The sequence below is a fragment of the Stegodyphus dumicola genome, chromosome 3, assembly GCF_044657685.1.
Source record: "Stegodyphus dumicola isolate Sdum_Otavi_A_Nest chromosome 3, ASM4465768v1".
NCBI lineage: Eukaryota > Metazoa > Arthropoda > Arachnida > Araneae > Eresidae > Stegodyphus > Stegodyphus dumicola.
In genome coordinates this window covers 260162421-260178385 of record NC_140770.1, presented here as the reverse complement: position 1 = coordinate 260178385, position 15965 = coordinate 260162421, and the positions used below count along the sequence as shown (strand labels likewise).

The 15965-nt window shown below is 34.0% G+C and overlaps 1 protein-coding gene across 3 annotated transcripts in view; it reads right to left on the bottom strand.

Moving 5' to 3' along the window:
* Window positions 1–15965, bottom strand: part of LOC118196559 (TGF-beta receptor type-1-like) — a 632361-nt gene that overhangs the window by 209263 nt on the left and 407133 nt on the right. Inside the window, exon 1 of one of the 3 annotated variants that reach the window (XM_085814072.1) lies at window positions 12378–12533. The exons of the other annotated variants lie outside the window; for them this stretch is intronic. Within the exon in view, the coding sequence (XP_085670198.1) occupies window positions 12378–12411 (34 nt within the window). The 5' untranslated portion in view covers window positions 12412–12533. Of the gene's footprint in view, window positions 1–12377; window positions 12534–15965 lie in introns of those variants that run through there. 3 annotated transcript variants of the gene reach the window in all.

The window sequence follows — 15965 nt, the reverse complement described above, 5'->3', positions numbered from 1 at the left end:
AGGTCTGCGAAAGCTCGAAGAATTTCCTTTTAAAATAAATAGTAACTGCATCTTCGCTTTTCGCCTTTTCAGCTTTCGAAAAAATACACACGAATGTTCTATTTTTGTCAAATCGGAGGAAATATTAAACTACTTATGATAATAAATTTTACGTTTTAGCACTGGGAAGTATTAGAAAACGCATTTATTGTATATTTAAAAAAATAAAACATTTAACGAAGCATAGTTAAAAAATCATAAGACACAGAATTCCGAAACTGTGTACTTTGGAAGAAATTTAATCAAGTACATTTAAAATAAAGCATGTATCATTTCGGCCATTAAAACCAGTAATTAATAAAATATCAAGCTACATATTAAAAATAGTATCAATGAATTTGAAATCTTCCTTAAAAGAAAAATAAAAAAATAATTTTAATAAATTTATAAATTATTTCTCCGATTAATGAAGAGAAAATATATCACTTCCACATATACTTCCACATATTCTAAGAATATTAATTTTAAAAACTGCTTTCGTTTTCATATATTTCAGCTTCAGGGCATAAATGTATCTGCGATTCTTTAAATATTTAATTTCCTTTTTCTTTTAACATCCATCAAAGAGATCAGCAGAGCGTTAATGCAATATTAACGATTTCTCATTGTGTATTTTATTTTCTTTTCGGAACGCGATTTTTGTGAAACTTTTGTAACATCAGTATAACTACTATCTTATATTAGAAAAGGCGAAGAGGGAGAAGAAAAAAAAAAATGTGTATGGCGTGAAAACACTCAGCTGTTGAATTCGTTACAGAGTTCACAAAGTATTAAGTTACTTTTATATCTGGAATATTAACTGATGAAGGTATCGATATACTGCTCGAGGTTGTAAAAAAGATTCACAGTTTTGGGTCAACTCTTTTGTTTTTCCGGCATGTTTATTATCAAAGTTATGCACAAAAATACTGACTCAGTAACTAAAAACACCGGAAAATATCAAAATATGTAATTTAATTATTCCTGGTTTTAAAGCTGAGGAAGGCAACGATTAAAATAGAATCCCGAGTTTTTAAGCTTCTATTTCGGAAAACAGGTAAGATGCTATTTTTATATATTTAAATCTGTGAAACTTAAGATTGCAATAACACAAGCAATACTATGCTACAACTTTAATATTATCATCTAGTTTTATAATTTGCGGCCCAACCCGGGTTCGAATTATGGAGAATGCATGGATGTTTGTAAATATATACTGTCGGTGCGTCATGGGGAGCACTATAAATATGCGACGAGCCGAAATTCCTCTAGAGTGGTTGGTGGTAGGGGAAGAGGGTTGAGAGACCCTCGGACTGTGCTCTCGGAGTGCTCTCCATGAAAATTGGGGAAGTACTAAGCAGAGTCAAACATTCACCTGTATGGTACTTCTTGCCAGCGATCGGAGCAGTCTTGCACTCCTTACCACGATGGAACTTGTGGGTTTGTTTGATGTTACCGTGAGACAAGTGAGATAAGTTACCGTGAGACAAGTGAGACAAGTCATAACAACAACAACAGTTGTATGATTTGAAGGCTGTGAAGTCTTTTGACTCTATTTTGATTTTCATTTTAAGATATTATTGAGATGAATCAGGTTCTAGGCATGAGTTGCCTAGTTAATTTATTCCTTATTCAGTTAATATTTATTATGTTATTTAAGTTATTCTGTTCAGCGTTAACAGTGACATCAGAATTTGGCAGAATTTCACGCGTTCGCTGATTCGATTCAAGAATCAAGGACTTATTAGTTTCAAGAATCAAGGACTTATTATCTTTAGCAAAAAGTTTCGGATTCTAAACGAGGAGCTCCGTTAGGCTTGTATACTTCATTGGAATCTACCTTCAATTTCTACTTTCCATATCTACCTTCAATTTGTGTACGGCCGCTAAATATCGCCGCGTTTTAATACCAAATATCTTTAGCAAATCTATCGTATGGGAGTCAAAAGTTTTGCGTTTTATATTTATAATGAATATAATATTTTCTTAAACATAATTACAGAAACTGGAAGAACATATAAAAAGTTACCTTCATTTAGTCAAAAGGGGTAATTTGCCCAGAAATAGTTTTAATTCCGTTTTAGCATTTTGCGTTGAAAACGTTAAATGTCTGTTCACTTTTCAACTTGTCGCCACCAAATATTATCACCCTGTGTTATACTTAAAGAAATTAAATAACAAAGAATCCGCATAAATGTATGTATATTTATTGCATTGTGATAAAACAACGAACGGTACCTAGAGCCATCAAATTTTGAGTAACTTAATCTTCCACCGAATATGGGGATCTGGAAGCTGTAACTTGAAATTTGTTTTATTATCGATTTCATATTTTGTAACAATATAACGAATTTTTCATTAACAAACTGAACGATTTCAAAGCGAGCAATGGCAACACTGTACGGGGAGCGGCATTTTTATCTCCAGCGCGCGAGACTGTCTATCGGAAATTCTAAAGATATGCTCATTTAAAAATTATTTTGCAATAATGCTGTTGAAGTGAATTTTATGGTTTAAGTGCGAAGAACAGGATATTGAATAAATAAAGGTAACACACAAAATGTTAAAAAAACGCCCCTTTGCCTGCAATATAAAATCTGAAAGCTTTCAGATCTTTTTTTTATTATAAAACTGATTTTTTAAAACTTTTTTGTAACTAGAAGTATATATCTAAGACCAACAATTGCGAATATGAAGGCCATCTAAGGAATTCTAAGCACTCGGTGTATAATTGGTATTACAGAGTTTTCACGAGCAAAGACATATCAACACAGCAAATAGTAACAACATTTGCATAAAATGGGAATAGTATCAAATCAACTACCTTAGAGATAGCTACTTTCAGGCCTTTACCTAGTAAAGAATGCATTCAAATTTCAAGGTCTCCTTTCCGTGAAAGAGAAGATATCTTGTGCATATCAGAAGATAGAGAAATACCAATAATTAATTCTAATCTCAGCGATATGCAGACTATTTACGAACTCTACATCTCTCAGCAGTTAAGTTAAAGTCATTAAAAAGCAATTAACCTCCAAAGACAGGTTGGTCGTGTTGGGATGTATAAAGTAACAAGAACTAAAAAAATAACAGCACATTGCTTTTAAGGTGGCGCTTCAACGTTTTTATTCGCGGCCGCTGTCTTTACACTTAATTTTGCACGACGCAGCGACCGATTTATCAAATGCTAACTACTCCCATTTCTTCCTTTCAAGGTCAAGGTCATGATTAGAATCTGTCACGAACCCCATTAGCATTATTAGTCTTCATTCTAATTATTCGTGAAACAAATAACTTAGAAAGAATGGAAAATTTACACTTAAAAGCGAAGGCGATGCATTGACGAGAATCGATAAATCTGCTGTCGCCAATCCAGCAGTATAAGATTTTAATTTACCTTTTAAATTATAATAACATAGTTCTTACTACAATAACGTAGTGAACCATTTAAAAGCAATTCACTTTGTAATTATGTTTCAGAAGCGAGATTATCTTTACAATATTTATGCTTGAGGTACCATTTTTATATTTAAAGATATTGTGTTTCTTCATACCAAGAAGAAATGAAGGTGACAGCAAAGAACTTAATAAAAACATCCCAGAGAAAAATTTCTGAGGCATTCAAAGTAACAGATTTTGAAAGAAACGGAAAAGAAAATATAGCTGAACTTGCTACTCAGTGCACGATCTCCACACACATAATGCATGGCTAAAACTGTAAAATATTCTATACTATATGACAATATAAATATAAAGACAATATATAAACTGATACGAAAATTACATGCCACGGGAATCCAATTATAATAAATATGATAGCCATAATCGTATTTATTTGTCAGGTGGAAGAACGCTACTTGAAAGTATATTCCTGAAGAAAATTCTATAACATTTTCAGGAAAGGCCGAATAAATCTGTCATCTAGCCGTTTCATTATCTAGAACATTGTCTACCACGGCCACACACCATATTTAACTTCTTTTAAAATTGTACCAAAGTCGTAATTACGCCAAATTCTCTTCTGGGCATACACAGTATGCGCAATTCGTTTAACATTGATCAACTGAATGTGCAGTTTGCCATTACGCACACGGGGCACGAGGAAGCAACCGAACTTACACTCTCGATCGAGGAAAAGCTCTGTCTCAATTTTATTAGATAACACTTTGGGGGATAAGTCCGAGGTCTCTTCTCTCACAAACGCACACAAAGTGACAACGAAAGGCTGCAAAAGAGTGTTTCACGTTGTTATAATGTTCGACAAAAACAGGCTCTCAGGAATCTGCTTAAATTGAATTTTTTGACGTAAATTTTGACGTAATTTTTTTTAAATTAACATTTTTTAATATGCATTTTGTAAAACAGAAATCATTGAATGATACGCTATGGAATAACACAAACACGTTTGAAACTAGCTCTTTCGACAGACTGACGCTATGGTTATTTCTGATATTACGGTAATACTTGCATTCACACAAGACACCAAGCCTATCAGCAGCAGAGTGGTCGCTAAAGTCTTTCGTTCTGTTGTTCGAATCCCGGGAGGCCGGGCCGGCTGCATGGGCGTTTTTGGGGTTTTCCCCACGTGTAACGTGTACACTAGTCAGTTTTACTTAAAGTATTACACGAAGGCATTTTTCCTCAAGGCAGATAACCCTCAAATGCTCTGCCATAATCAAATAAACCAAACTACACAAGACGGCAACCTACAGAAAACAGCATGTTAAAAATACCCTAAATTCCACAAGGTTTATAATTTTGCTTTGGTATATTACATGTCGGCAATAATCCCACACTAAAAAAAAAGAGGGGGTGGGCAGTTTTATATCTTTCGTTCTACTAGGCCGATAAAAGAAATTCAACTTGCGTTTTTCATGTCTGGAAAGCGCGACTTAGGCTATGTATTAGATTTATATATAGCGTTGTTCTAATATAGGTATTTTAACACAAAATCGAACTTTTTCTGAAATGACATGCCAATTTTTTTTCCCATGTTTCGATTCTACTATTCAAATTATGCCAAACTTCCGGGTTTTGTAAAAATCGCGCGAGGAATTTTCAAAAAATTAGCTCTCAGAATTTTAGCTCCTCAATGTTAAAATTGAGTTTTATATATATTTATTAATATTTCTTCTTTTATTGAACTTACTTGATTCCTTCTCCCAGAATTCGAAATTTAGACTTAATCCTAATATAATTCGCACATTTTTTATGATTTATGTTTAAAATTTGTATTTTTAAATATTTTTTATAAATTTTTCGAAAACATTTTTGCATTATAACCTAGAAAAGTTTTAACAACATCTCTAAGTACCGTTGTTTTATCACAATGCTAGAAACATACATACATTTATGCAGACTCTTCATTATTTAATTTCTTTAAATATAATACAAGGCGATAATACTTGGCGGTCACAGTTTGAAAAGTGATTCAGACTTTTAAAGTTTACGACGCAAAATGCCAAAACGAAATTAATAGCCCTTTTGGGCTAGCGCCATGTGGGCTAATTATGGGAAAAGCTCAGCAGCAGCCGAGGGGTAAAATCCGCTGAACGCTGGTAGTTTAGTTCAGGGTTCGAATCCCGACGAACGGGCTGGTTGCATGGGGGTTTTCGAGGTTTTTCCCATGTGTAATGTGAATACCAGCCAGTTTCCCTTAAAAAATTCTCCGTGTGGCAATTTTCCCCTTCTGTGTAGTGCCTAACGGCGGAGTAAATAATAAATAAATAAAAAGAAATTTATGGGAAACGATAACAAAAAGGTTTGGTTTAGATATTACGGCAAAGCCGTGACGGCTATCTGCCTAAGGGATGCCTTCGTGGAAAACTTTCTCATGGGAACTTCCTCGTATACACGTTACACATGGGGAAAATGCCCATGCAGTCAGCTCGCTTGCGCGATGGCAAAACGTTTTAAGCACGTTAGCTAATTCAAGGTTCTTATATATAAATGGTTTATTGCTGGTTTTATTGCAAAGTACCCGGAATAATTGTTTTTCAAATTTCGGAGACGAAACTATATTTTAAAACTTTTTCTGTTATCTGACAATTTTAGAATACTTATGTAGGTTTGGTTCATTTAATTACGGCAAAGCATACGAGTGTTAACTGCAACGGGGAGGGGTGCCTTCGTGGAGGTCCTTCTAGGTAGAAGTGGCTCAGATCCACGTTACACATGGAGGAAAACCACGAAAACGCCGGTGCAGCCAGCCCGTTCACCGGGAGTCGAACCCGAAACCGAACTACTAGCGTTCAGCGAATTTACTACTAGGTCGCTAGTGGCCTAGACTATTTATGTAATGCAGGCATTACTTTAATCGTTCTTTTTACAGTCATTTTATTAGACTAAACATTTGCTAGCTAAAAGTGTTAGGAAAATGATGCCTTCGTGGAGGGTTTTCCCTGGACAGCGGGTTCATATTCACAATACATATAGGAGAATTCATGAGACATCTATGCAGTGTGTTTTTTCAAAATACTGGTATTCGAAGTCGAGTTGAAAACCGAATGTTTATAATTTACAGAACCTATGTTTATAGTTTATGGAACAAAAGTGATCCCCTGTATGTAAAAGCTGATCACTGAAGAATGATTACATTAAAAGTAACCTAAAATATGTAAAAGTAATACAATGAAACTAATCAGCAGACAGGAAGGTACACCATTTTACAAATGCCTTGAATACAAGGTCCTATTTTTCTATATCTAAAATGAAAGCAGAAAAAAATCTCAGGTGTTCGAAAAAGGTGGCTACAAATTTTATATTCTTAAAGACAAGTACTTTCTGTTAGAAATCTTCTCAGGCGGTTTTGTTTAAAAATAAGTTAAGGCAAATAAGTTTTTTTGATGCAAATTAAATAAGGCAAATAAGGTTTTGTGATGCAATACCCACAGAGCGAAACGTCTTACGTGTTCATTATGCTCTATTTATTACACTACATTCCCGCGGACGGGCTGGCTGCTTGAGCGCTTTCGTGCTTTTTCCCATGTGTAACGTGTATAACAGCTAATTTTTCTTAGAAAGTCCTCCACGAAGGCATTCCTCCCCTTAAGCAGATAGTCCTCGAGTGCTTAGCCATAATCAACACATTGCACTACACTTACATAAAGTTATTCATTATGTTTTCTTCAGGAAAATTTAAAAAAAAAAGAAGTATATATTTGAATTTTATGCTAAAAATAATAGAGAATGACATCAGTTGGATAAAAATGTTATATAAATAAAAAGACATTTAAGTTCGTATTCTTTGGTCTTCAGAGATATGCAGATGCTACTAGATCCCTATACGATAGAGTACTGCTATATAACGCTATTTAAAACCTATATCACCCATAACATTAACTCGCAAAAATATATGGATTTAAAAATAGTCAAAAAAGCTGTTAGAAGGATTTATTAAACTGATAAACGTTTCTGAAATATCACTGCTCCGTGTCATTTTCTGTACTTCATGAATTACTCTTCTCTGTAAGTTCTTTGTCACTACTTCTCAAGCCAACTCTGAAGTCAACAAACTTCAGCCACCAAACTAGGCTACTTTAAAACTCCATTACATTTCAAAAACCATCCACATTTATCTACAAGTATCTACTACTAAAAATTTAAATCATACAGCTTGTATGGGTAAAGGTAGAAGCTAGGTCATCACCTTCGTAGTACCACACGTGACGAAGGATGTGCTGAGTCTATTTCCGCCCCAATTTTGAGGGAGAACACCCCGAAGGCTGGCTATCCGAGAGATCTCCCACCTCTCTACCCCTATCACTAACCTCTCGAGAGGACTTTCGGCTCGGTGTGCATTCTGAGTGACCCCATGCCGCATGGACACTATACACTTATCATGCAGCTTGGGCGTTCGGGTTGCTTGCTCCTTGGTACTTCGCTGTTTGCTTCTGTCGCCATCTATCTGCACAAATGAGAATTGTGGCGCTACGATGCCCCCCCCCCCCGCATAGAAGATTTTAGGGGTCTTGCATTTTTTTTTGTAGCAGTAAAGTATAGTACCGACATAGAAAAAGTGCACTTATGGGATTGACTACGATCGGAAGTGTTTCCTAAAATGCGAGCGTCTGATTGTCTACAGGACTGGTACAAGCTTTATAATACCAGGAAACTTAATGATTTCTGCACTCCTTTCCATCTGAATTTGATAGACAAATACGTTTGTATTTTCCGCAGCCTCCAGGAAATTTATGTTTGGTTTGGCTTATTTTTTTATGGCAAAGCACTCGAGGGCTATCTGCCTAAGAGGAGAAATGCCTTTATAAAGGACTTTCTAAGGGAAACTGGCTCGAATACACATTACACATGGGAGAAACAAAGAAAACACCCCATCCAGCCAGCCATTTGCCGGAATTCGAAGCCTGGACCGAACCACCAGTGTTCAGTGACTTGACCGCTCAGGTACTAGTGAGCACCAGGAAATTTAGGTATATCCTACATTTTCTTATTACTTATTACATTAAAACTAAAACAAATGATTGTGTTCGCTTCTTTATTTAATATACATAACTGCTTTCTTTTAAATAAGAATACAAGTGTCTTCAAATGAGTGGAAGTAAGTATTTATTTATTTGTTAAACGAATCCTTTTGGTTGCTGGAAGAAAAAAGTTGGTGTGCTATGTTTGGCGCAAGAGCTAACCCCTCCCCACCCTGTTCTAAAATTTCTTTTTCCTTTTTGCAAAAACAGATGAGTAATATTTCCGCCCGTTTTCTGGTGATTCACTGTTGTCAGCAATTTTTTGCTTTTTTCAGCTGGCATCAGCATGTTCCAGGTTCATTCATATACGTAGATACGTCATCGTATGTAAAAGAAAGTTTTCAATTTGCGTTGAGAATTAGTCAATTACTAATAGAATTTTATTGATGATACAGAATCCCTTTTCATACGGTTTTATTCAGGTTGGTTTATCTGATCGTTTGTGTCAAAACTTGAACTCAATTTTGACTTATTTATAATGAGAAAATTGGCATGAAATTTTGATCATTTGCGATGAAAATACATCTCGGAGTGAGGTTTTCGCAATTCGATAAAATGGTTTCTTTTTATAATTCAAAGTTAAAGCGATTTTTCGCACACATTCTTAATTACTGATCTAACTAATCATCATAGAATTTTGATCTTTACACCATGGGATAGATTGAAAAATATTTTTTCAACTGATATTTTTTCGGATCTCTAATACAACATACCGATGTTCCCAAATCCATAATGAACTAACTACTAATAGTTGTGGTTGCTAATAATGATCGTTAGATTACCAACAATAATGGCTATTTGAATCAAAACTGTCCACAAGAAATTCAAGTAAACCGAATGGAAAGTTACATAACAAAGTGTTCGTAAGAACCTAAAGGAAGGGGACGTAATGCTCTTCAAAGAAATATTAATTTGGGGCAAAGAATAATTTTTCTATGCTATGAGACATGGGTTTTCGTTTTTACTTATTCTTCTTCTATGGACTAAAATGTATAAAACAGAACATGTATATAAAACATTTTAAGGTACAAACTATAAATCCAATGCTACTATTATTATAATTACTAGCCCAAAGGGCTACTAGTCTCAAAACGGCATTTTGCGTCGTTTCACTTTCTGTGTTGATTCAATTTTTAAACTTTTGCCACCAATTATTATCGTGATGTATTTATATTTAAAGAAACAAGATAATGAAAAATCTGTATGAATGCATAAAAGTTTCTCGTGTTGTTAAACATCAACGGAGCCATCCAATTTTGAATAACGTTGTCCTCAAACCAACCACGGGCACTTGGAAGCCCGAATTTTAATTTCAAATTTGTTTTAGTATCTATTTAAAATTTTTTAAACCTCTAACGAATTTTCGATTAACAAACTCAATGATTTCAAAGCGAGCAATGGCAACACCACTTGTACGGGAGGAAACATTTTTATCTCTAACGCGCGAGATTGTGTACCGGAAATTCTTAAGATATGCTGATTTTAAATATTTCGTGATATGGCTGTTGAATTTAATTTTATGTGGTTTAAGTGCGAAGAATAAATTTAAAAAATAAAAGTAACGCACAAAAAGTTGAAAACCGGCCTTTTAAGGGTAATATAAAGTCAGATTTTCTTTTCTTTTAAAGTTTTTTTTTTTTTTTTTTTTTTTTTTGTAATTTTTTTTATCGTAAAATTTGTTATCATATATGACTGAAAATAACAGCCAATAAAACTGGCTTTTAAAGACATGGAACAACCTCAAAAGAATGAAACTGTGATAGTAACAGAATTTTAAAGATAAATAGATACTGTAGCATTAAAACAACATACATCAGAATGATTATATGCAATTTTTTAAAATCTCATTTTAATTTTCAATTAGACATAGTCAGCATTATTTTTAGTCACATACGGCAGATAGTTAAAGTCGATGTTAACATTTTAGTAAATTTAATTAAAGTTTTGCAAGTTTTATATAGATAAATTTATTATACATAAATCCTTTTTACTGCACTTAGGAAATGACTAATTTTTTATTTAATTCCCACAATTACAAGCTGCGATAGCTTTTTCATTTTACACGATTAATCAATTAGTACATTAACAAAGCATTAAAAAAATAAGGTAATTTTATTGTTGCTAAGAGATATTCGGAAATACTTTAATTTCCCGAAATAGAAATCTAACTAGTATCTATATAGTATATATATGTAAAGAAGAATGCCTATGTGTGTGTTTGTTTGAGATTAACTCAGTCAATACTAAAGCTATCGTCACCAAACTTTCTACGATTCTCTTTTGGGTCCTGCGAAAGGTCGACGTCCACCTTTTCCCAACAACACATCCGTGATATTAACTAAAAACTCTGAAAACGCTCATTTTCATCCTCATTTTTCCGAGTGGCAGCAGTCTCGCATGCTGAAGATAAACAGCTGTTTTATTTCGAGAAGTGTTGCCACTGCTCGCTCTCAAATCGTAGAGTTTTGTTAATACAAAAATGGTAAGTTTAACAATGAAATAAAAATAGCATTGCCAAACATTAAATACATTATTAATTTAATTAAATTAAATACATTACTAATACATTACTCAAAATTTTAAGAAATAAGTTTATTCTTTCATAACTATATGCATTTTGTTTTGTTTGCATTTTTAACATAAGTTTTTTTAATGATTTAAATTTTTCATTTTCTGTTGGTTATGATTTAATAGTTCTGAAACTCTAGTTTTTACTATATCTTGAAGATGCATTTCATGCATATTAATTAATTAATATTTTGAGTATGTATAGTGGTCATTTTTCAACGGGTAATGCCATTGATAAACATTATTCCCGATTCCAAAAATTCGTGGGAAGCCATTTCGACTATTAGCATCTTCGTACGGCTTTAATCAGTCGAGATATTAATTAAAAACTCTGAAAACACTCATTTTCGCACTCATTATTTCGAGTGGCAACAGTTTCGCGCGTTGGAGATAAAAATGCTTTATTCCGAAATGTGTTGCTACGGCTCGCTTTCAAATCGTAGATTATGTTAATCAAAAATTTATAAGTTTTACGAAATCTCTCTCTCTCTCTATATATATATAAAGAAGAATGACTGTTTGTGTGTTTGTTTGTTCGTGTTACTGATTTCTGATCAAAGTGTTTTGCCACATTTAATCGAATAAAATTGAATATAGGTGAAATATTGGATGGAACTTCAGCTTCTACAACCATTAGACTAGAAAGCCGAAATTCATTAAAAACTGCGTGTCATTGTTGCTGATTTAATGAAAGAGAATTAGTTTATTTTTTTATGGAAATTTTTTATGTGGGTTCCATATCGCATCAGACTGAAAATAACGTATGACGTAACGTAAATATGAATCGTATTTTTTGCATCGTTATCAGAGAAGGATTACAGCGGTATCGTTCGTTCTCTCTGTTTTTAGATAACATTACTCTCAATCTAACTTAATTGGCATCGGGTACTTCCACTAGTATATATATAAGACTACGCAGATATCCTCCAACGAAGATGCATTTGTAAGCATATGGCAAAGTAGCATGTTATAGTTTAGCTCGCTAGCACGAAAATTATACAGTAAATAATGATTGCACTTATGAAATTACACTAATGTAGATGAACATTACACTAATGTAGATGAACTGTAAAGCCTGCTAACTTATGTAGAGGTAAAAGCTGCCGGTAACAACATTGCTTTTGGATTTACAGCTGCTTTAAAAGCGAGCGGTTACGATTAACGGTACTGATTCTCGACTGTTAAGTGAAAGAAACAAAATCACCACACATCGCCAAACGACGAAGGATATTCTCCGGGGATGTACAATATAAAAGCCAGTGAATGATTCAAATAGCATTAAAAGGCTTCGAAATGACATATAACACAACTTACCCTCTTTTACCCCGTTGAAAAAGATGGATTCCATCAGTAAAACTTCACAGGAAATAACATTTTAAGCGAAAGGAAAGCATTTCTTTCTACTAGTAGCGCACGGAGGGTAACTATCCGTTCAAAATATCTTCTTCAAACTGATGGCTTCCTCGCGTAGAACCAACCACAAGGCCCTATTTTTAACACCCTCCCAAGCACCCTATTTTTTGCCACTTACTTCTTTCTCGTTTCGACTTATTTCAGAGGGAACAATAAATAATTTTTATGTTTGTTTGTTCCGTTCTCGTGAGCTCTTTGTCACCATTCCAGAGGTCATGCACTCCCCACGACTCAAATGTTTTGGATAATGTGTTACATCATCAGCTGTAGTTAATGATTGCATTTAAAATACTCGGAACTAGGAAAAACAATGAGAAAACGAAGTGCAGAATCAAAAAATTAAAATAAATAAAAAAAAATAAGCTACGATAAACTAGAGGAGGCAATTTCGTATAATAACTTTGTTAAATTTAGTTTGTTTCATTTATTTACGGAAAACAGATTCGAGCTATCTGCCTAAAAGGAGGGATGCCTTCATGGAGGACTTTCTACGAAAAACTGGCTCGTATATAATTTACACATGGGAAAAAACACAAAAAACGCCCATGCAGCCAGCCCGTTCTCCTGGAAACAAACCGAGGTTGTAACTACCAGTGTTCTGCGACTTAACCGCGCAGTTGCTGGTGGGCAGCAATAACATGGTTAAATTCCTAAAACTGTCGTATTGTGCATATTTTTTCTATATGAAACAATATTCTTATATTCGGTACGAGCTTGGCTTACGTAATAATTTCCAAAAGAATTCGTAGCTCCAACCAAGGCGCACGGGAGCCCTGAATGAGATGGGTTCCAGTGGTTTTTTATAATATATTTGAATAAAAAATATGATTAATCTGAATTAAAAAATAATACATAAATAGTGATGCTAAACAAAGCAGAAAAAAAAATCTGACAGCTTTTAGCTTTTTACGGTCACCCAAAAGGTTTTGTTAAGGTTTTTTACGCTCTTGCTGAGCTGGCAGTCTACCAGTTTACTCTTATACTCCTAACATAATTTTTTTTTTGTCTTTTTAGCTTTATTATTAAAAATCACCGCACTTACGACTATACAATTCAATAGCAAAATTACAAAAATTTTAAAAGCAGAATAGCAGTAGATGTTTAGAATTTCCGATGCAGCGTTAAGTGTTGGCCTACATTTTTTGCTCCCCCCCCTCTCAGTTCATCATATCAATGTTCAGTTTTCTTACTAAAATGGCTTTATAAAACTGACGCAAAATCGGACTTTTCCTATTTCGGTTCTACGACTCAAATTATGCCTAGATATTAAATTTTGTGATTTTTGGTGAGAAATTTAAAAACTTATATTTCGGCGTACTTTTTTTTTTCAGTTGGCACCAAGAATATTTCACTTGCAATCTCTCTTAATTTATAGCAATTTATTTTCCTTTCCTTTTTTTCTTTGTACACAAGCTGAAAAATCGTCATCATTCATACTTTCAAATAATTCTGGCAAAGTGTGTAAAACACATTTGGCATTATTATCGCTTATAACAAATATGCCCAATTTCAAAACGCTCTAATATGTAAATTCACATATATCTTAGTAAATTTTGGATAAAATTTTTTTTGCAGGTATGCTTAAAAATACAGAAGATGGTAAAAATAAAGAAGAAGAAGATGGTAAAAATTTTATACGTTATAACTCAAAATATTTTCCGAAATATTTATGAAACATATTTAAAAACACAAATTTAAAAAATAAATCATACAAAATGTGCGTATTATATTAGCATTAAGCCTAAATTGCGAATTCTGGAAGAAGGAATTAAGTAAGTTTAAAAAAAAAAAAAAAAAAAAGAGAGAGAGATATTAAATTAATGTATACCAAATCCAATTAACACTGAGGAGCTAAAATTTTGAGAGCTAGCTTTTTAAAAACTACTCGTCCGATTTTTAGAAAACTAGGCAGTTTGGCATAATTTGAGTCGTAGAATCGAAATGTGGAAGAAAACTGGCATGTCATTTATAGAAAAAGTCAGATTTTGTGCCAAAATACCTATATTAGAACAATGGTATATATAAATCTAATACATGTCCTAAGTCGTGCTTTCGAGACATGATAAACGCAAGCTGAATTTCGTCAATAGGCCCAGTAGAACGGGAGATACAGAAATATCCTAGTTTCGTTTTTTTTTCAGTGTACATCAGTACAAGAAAAGATTTGAAAATGGCTCATTTTTAGGTTTTGATTGACCCTACAAAATGCGGCATCTTTAAAAATTCATTTAACACAAAATGCCATTCTTTACATAGCTCTGTAAAACATAAAATCATATCAAGCCATGAAAAACTCTAGTTCTCTGGAAATGAATCACTGTTTCAGTTTAATAATACATCCTGGAACCCAGTCAGTCACGCATAGATATCTTGAATACATTTTATTAAAACATGAGTTTCGTCAATAGCAGTTACTTTTTAAACGCCGACATACTTCCCTGATTTATAACTAATGCACTTATATAATAACCAATTTGAGTTCTAATGTGCTGTTACATGATAATGAATTGCAGAGAGTTACTTATCAATCATAATTTTCTTCAAAGAATAAGTATCAATTAAACGCAATTAACTTAAAACTTCTTCTTCGCGTGTGGGAATAATGCCGAAAAGGAAGCATGCTTTTACTGGTGCAAGAGACAAGGGAAGTTCTTTAATTCGAAAACGTACGTCATATCGTAACTGTTTGCATTATTGAAAGTATTTTTGAATAAGTAACATTAAAAGAAATTTACCGCAAATTTTTTTTTTTTTTTTTTTTTTTTTTTTTTTTTTTTTTTTTTTTTTTGCTCCTGCAGCGTCTGTCTACAACAAATTGAATTTCCGTAAGCTGTTGTTATTTTCGAATGTTTTCAGCACTTACCGAATTTTGTCGTTGTGAGTTATCTCACTTGCCTGACAGTAACATCCCACGAAATTCATCGTGCAAGATACCGCTTGTCATTGGCAAAAGCCTTAGCACCACACTGGTGACAGTCCGACTATGCTCAGTTCAGCCCCCCATTTTAAAGGAGAGCACCCCGTGGGAGACGGAATCCGAGGGTCTTAAATCTCTCTTCTCCTACCAACAACCTCTCGAGAGGGCTTTCGTCTCGCCGAATATTAGGAGTGCGCCCCTCAGGGGTGGTGGGCCAATCTGTCAGCAACCCACGACCAAATGTTGGTGTGTCAGCAACCCACGATAAAAAAGTGTGGCATAGACATGAAGCAGCATGAATTGCCCATTTCTGTCAACCAACCCCAATTTGACTAAATCCTTAATGGAGTAAGGGCTGTTTTAGCTGCCAGGTTTGGCAGCTGTTCCTACTAATTTCTCACTCCTGCAAACCTCCAAAACGCTTACAAATTTAATCGTGTTATCTTCATGCCATACTGTTTACGTGCAATAAATATCGTTTTTGTATTTGCTTTCCTTCATGGTATTGGAATTTTAATGGCCAGCAGTGTAATTCTAAACTTTAGTAACATCAGTTTGGCTTGCCCCTGACG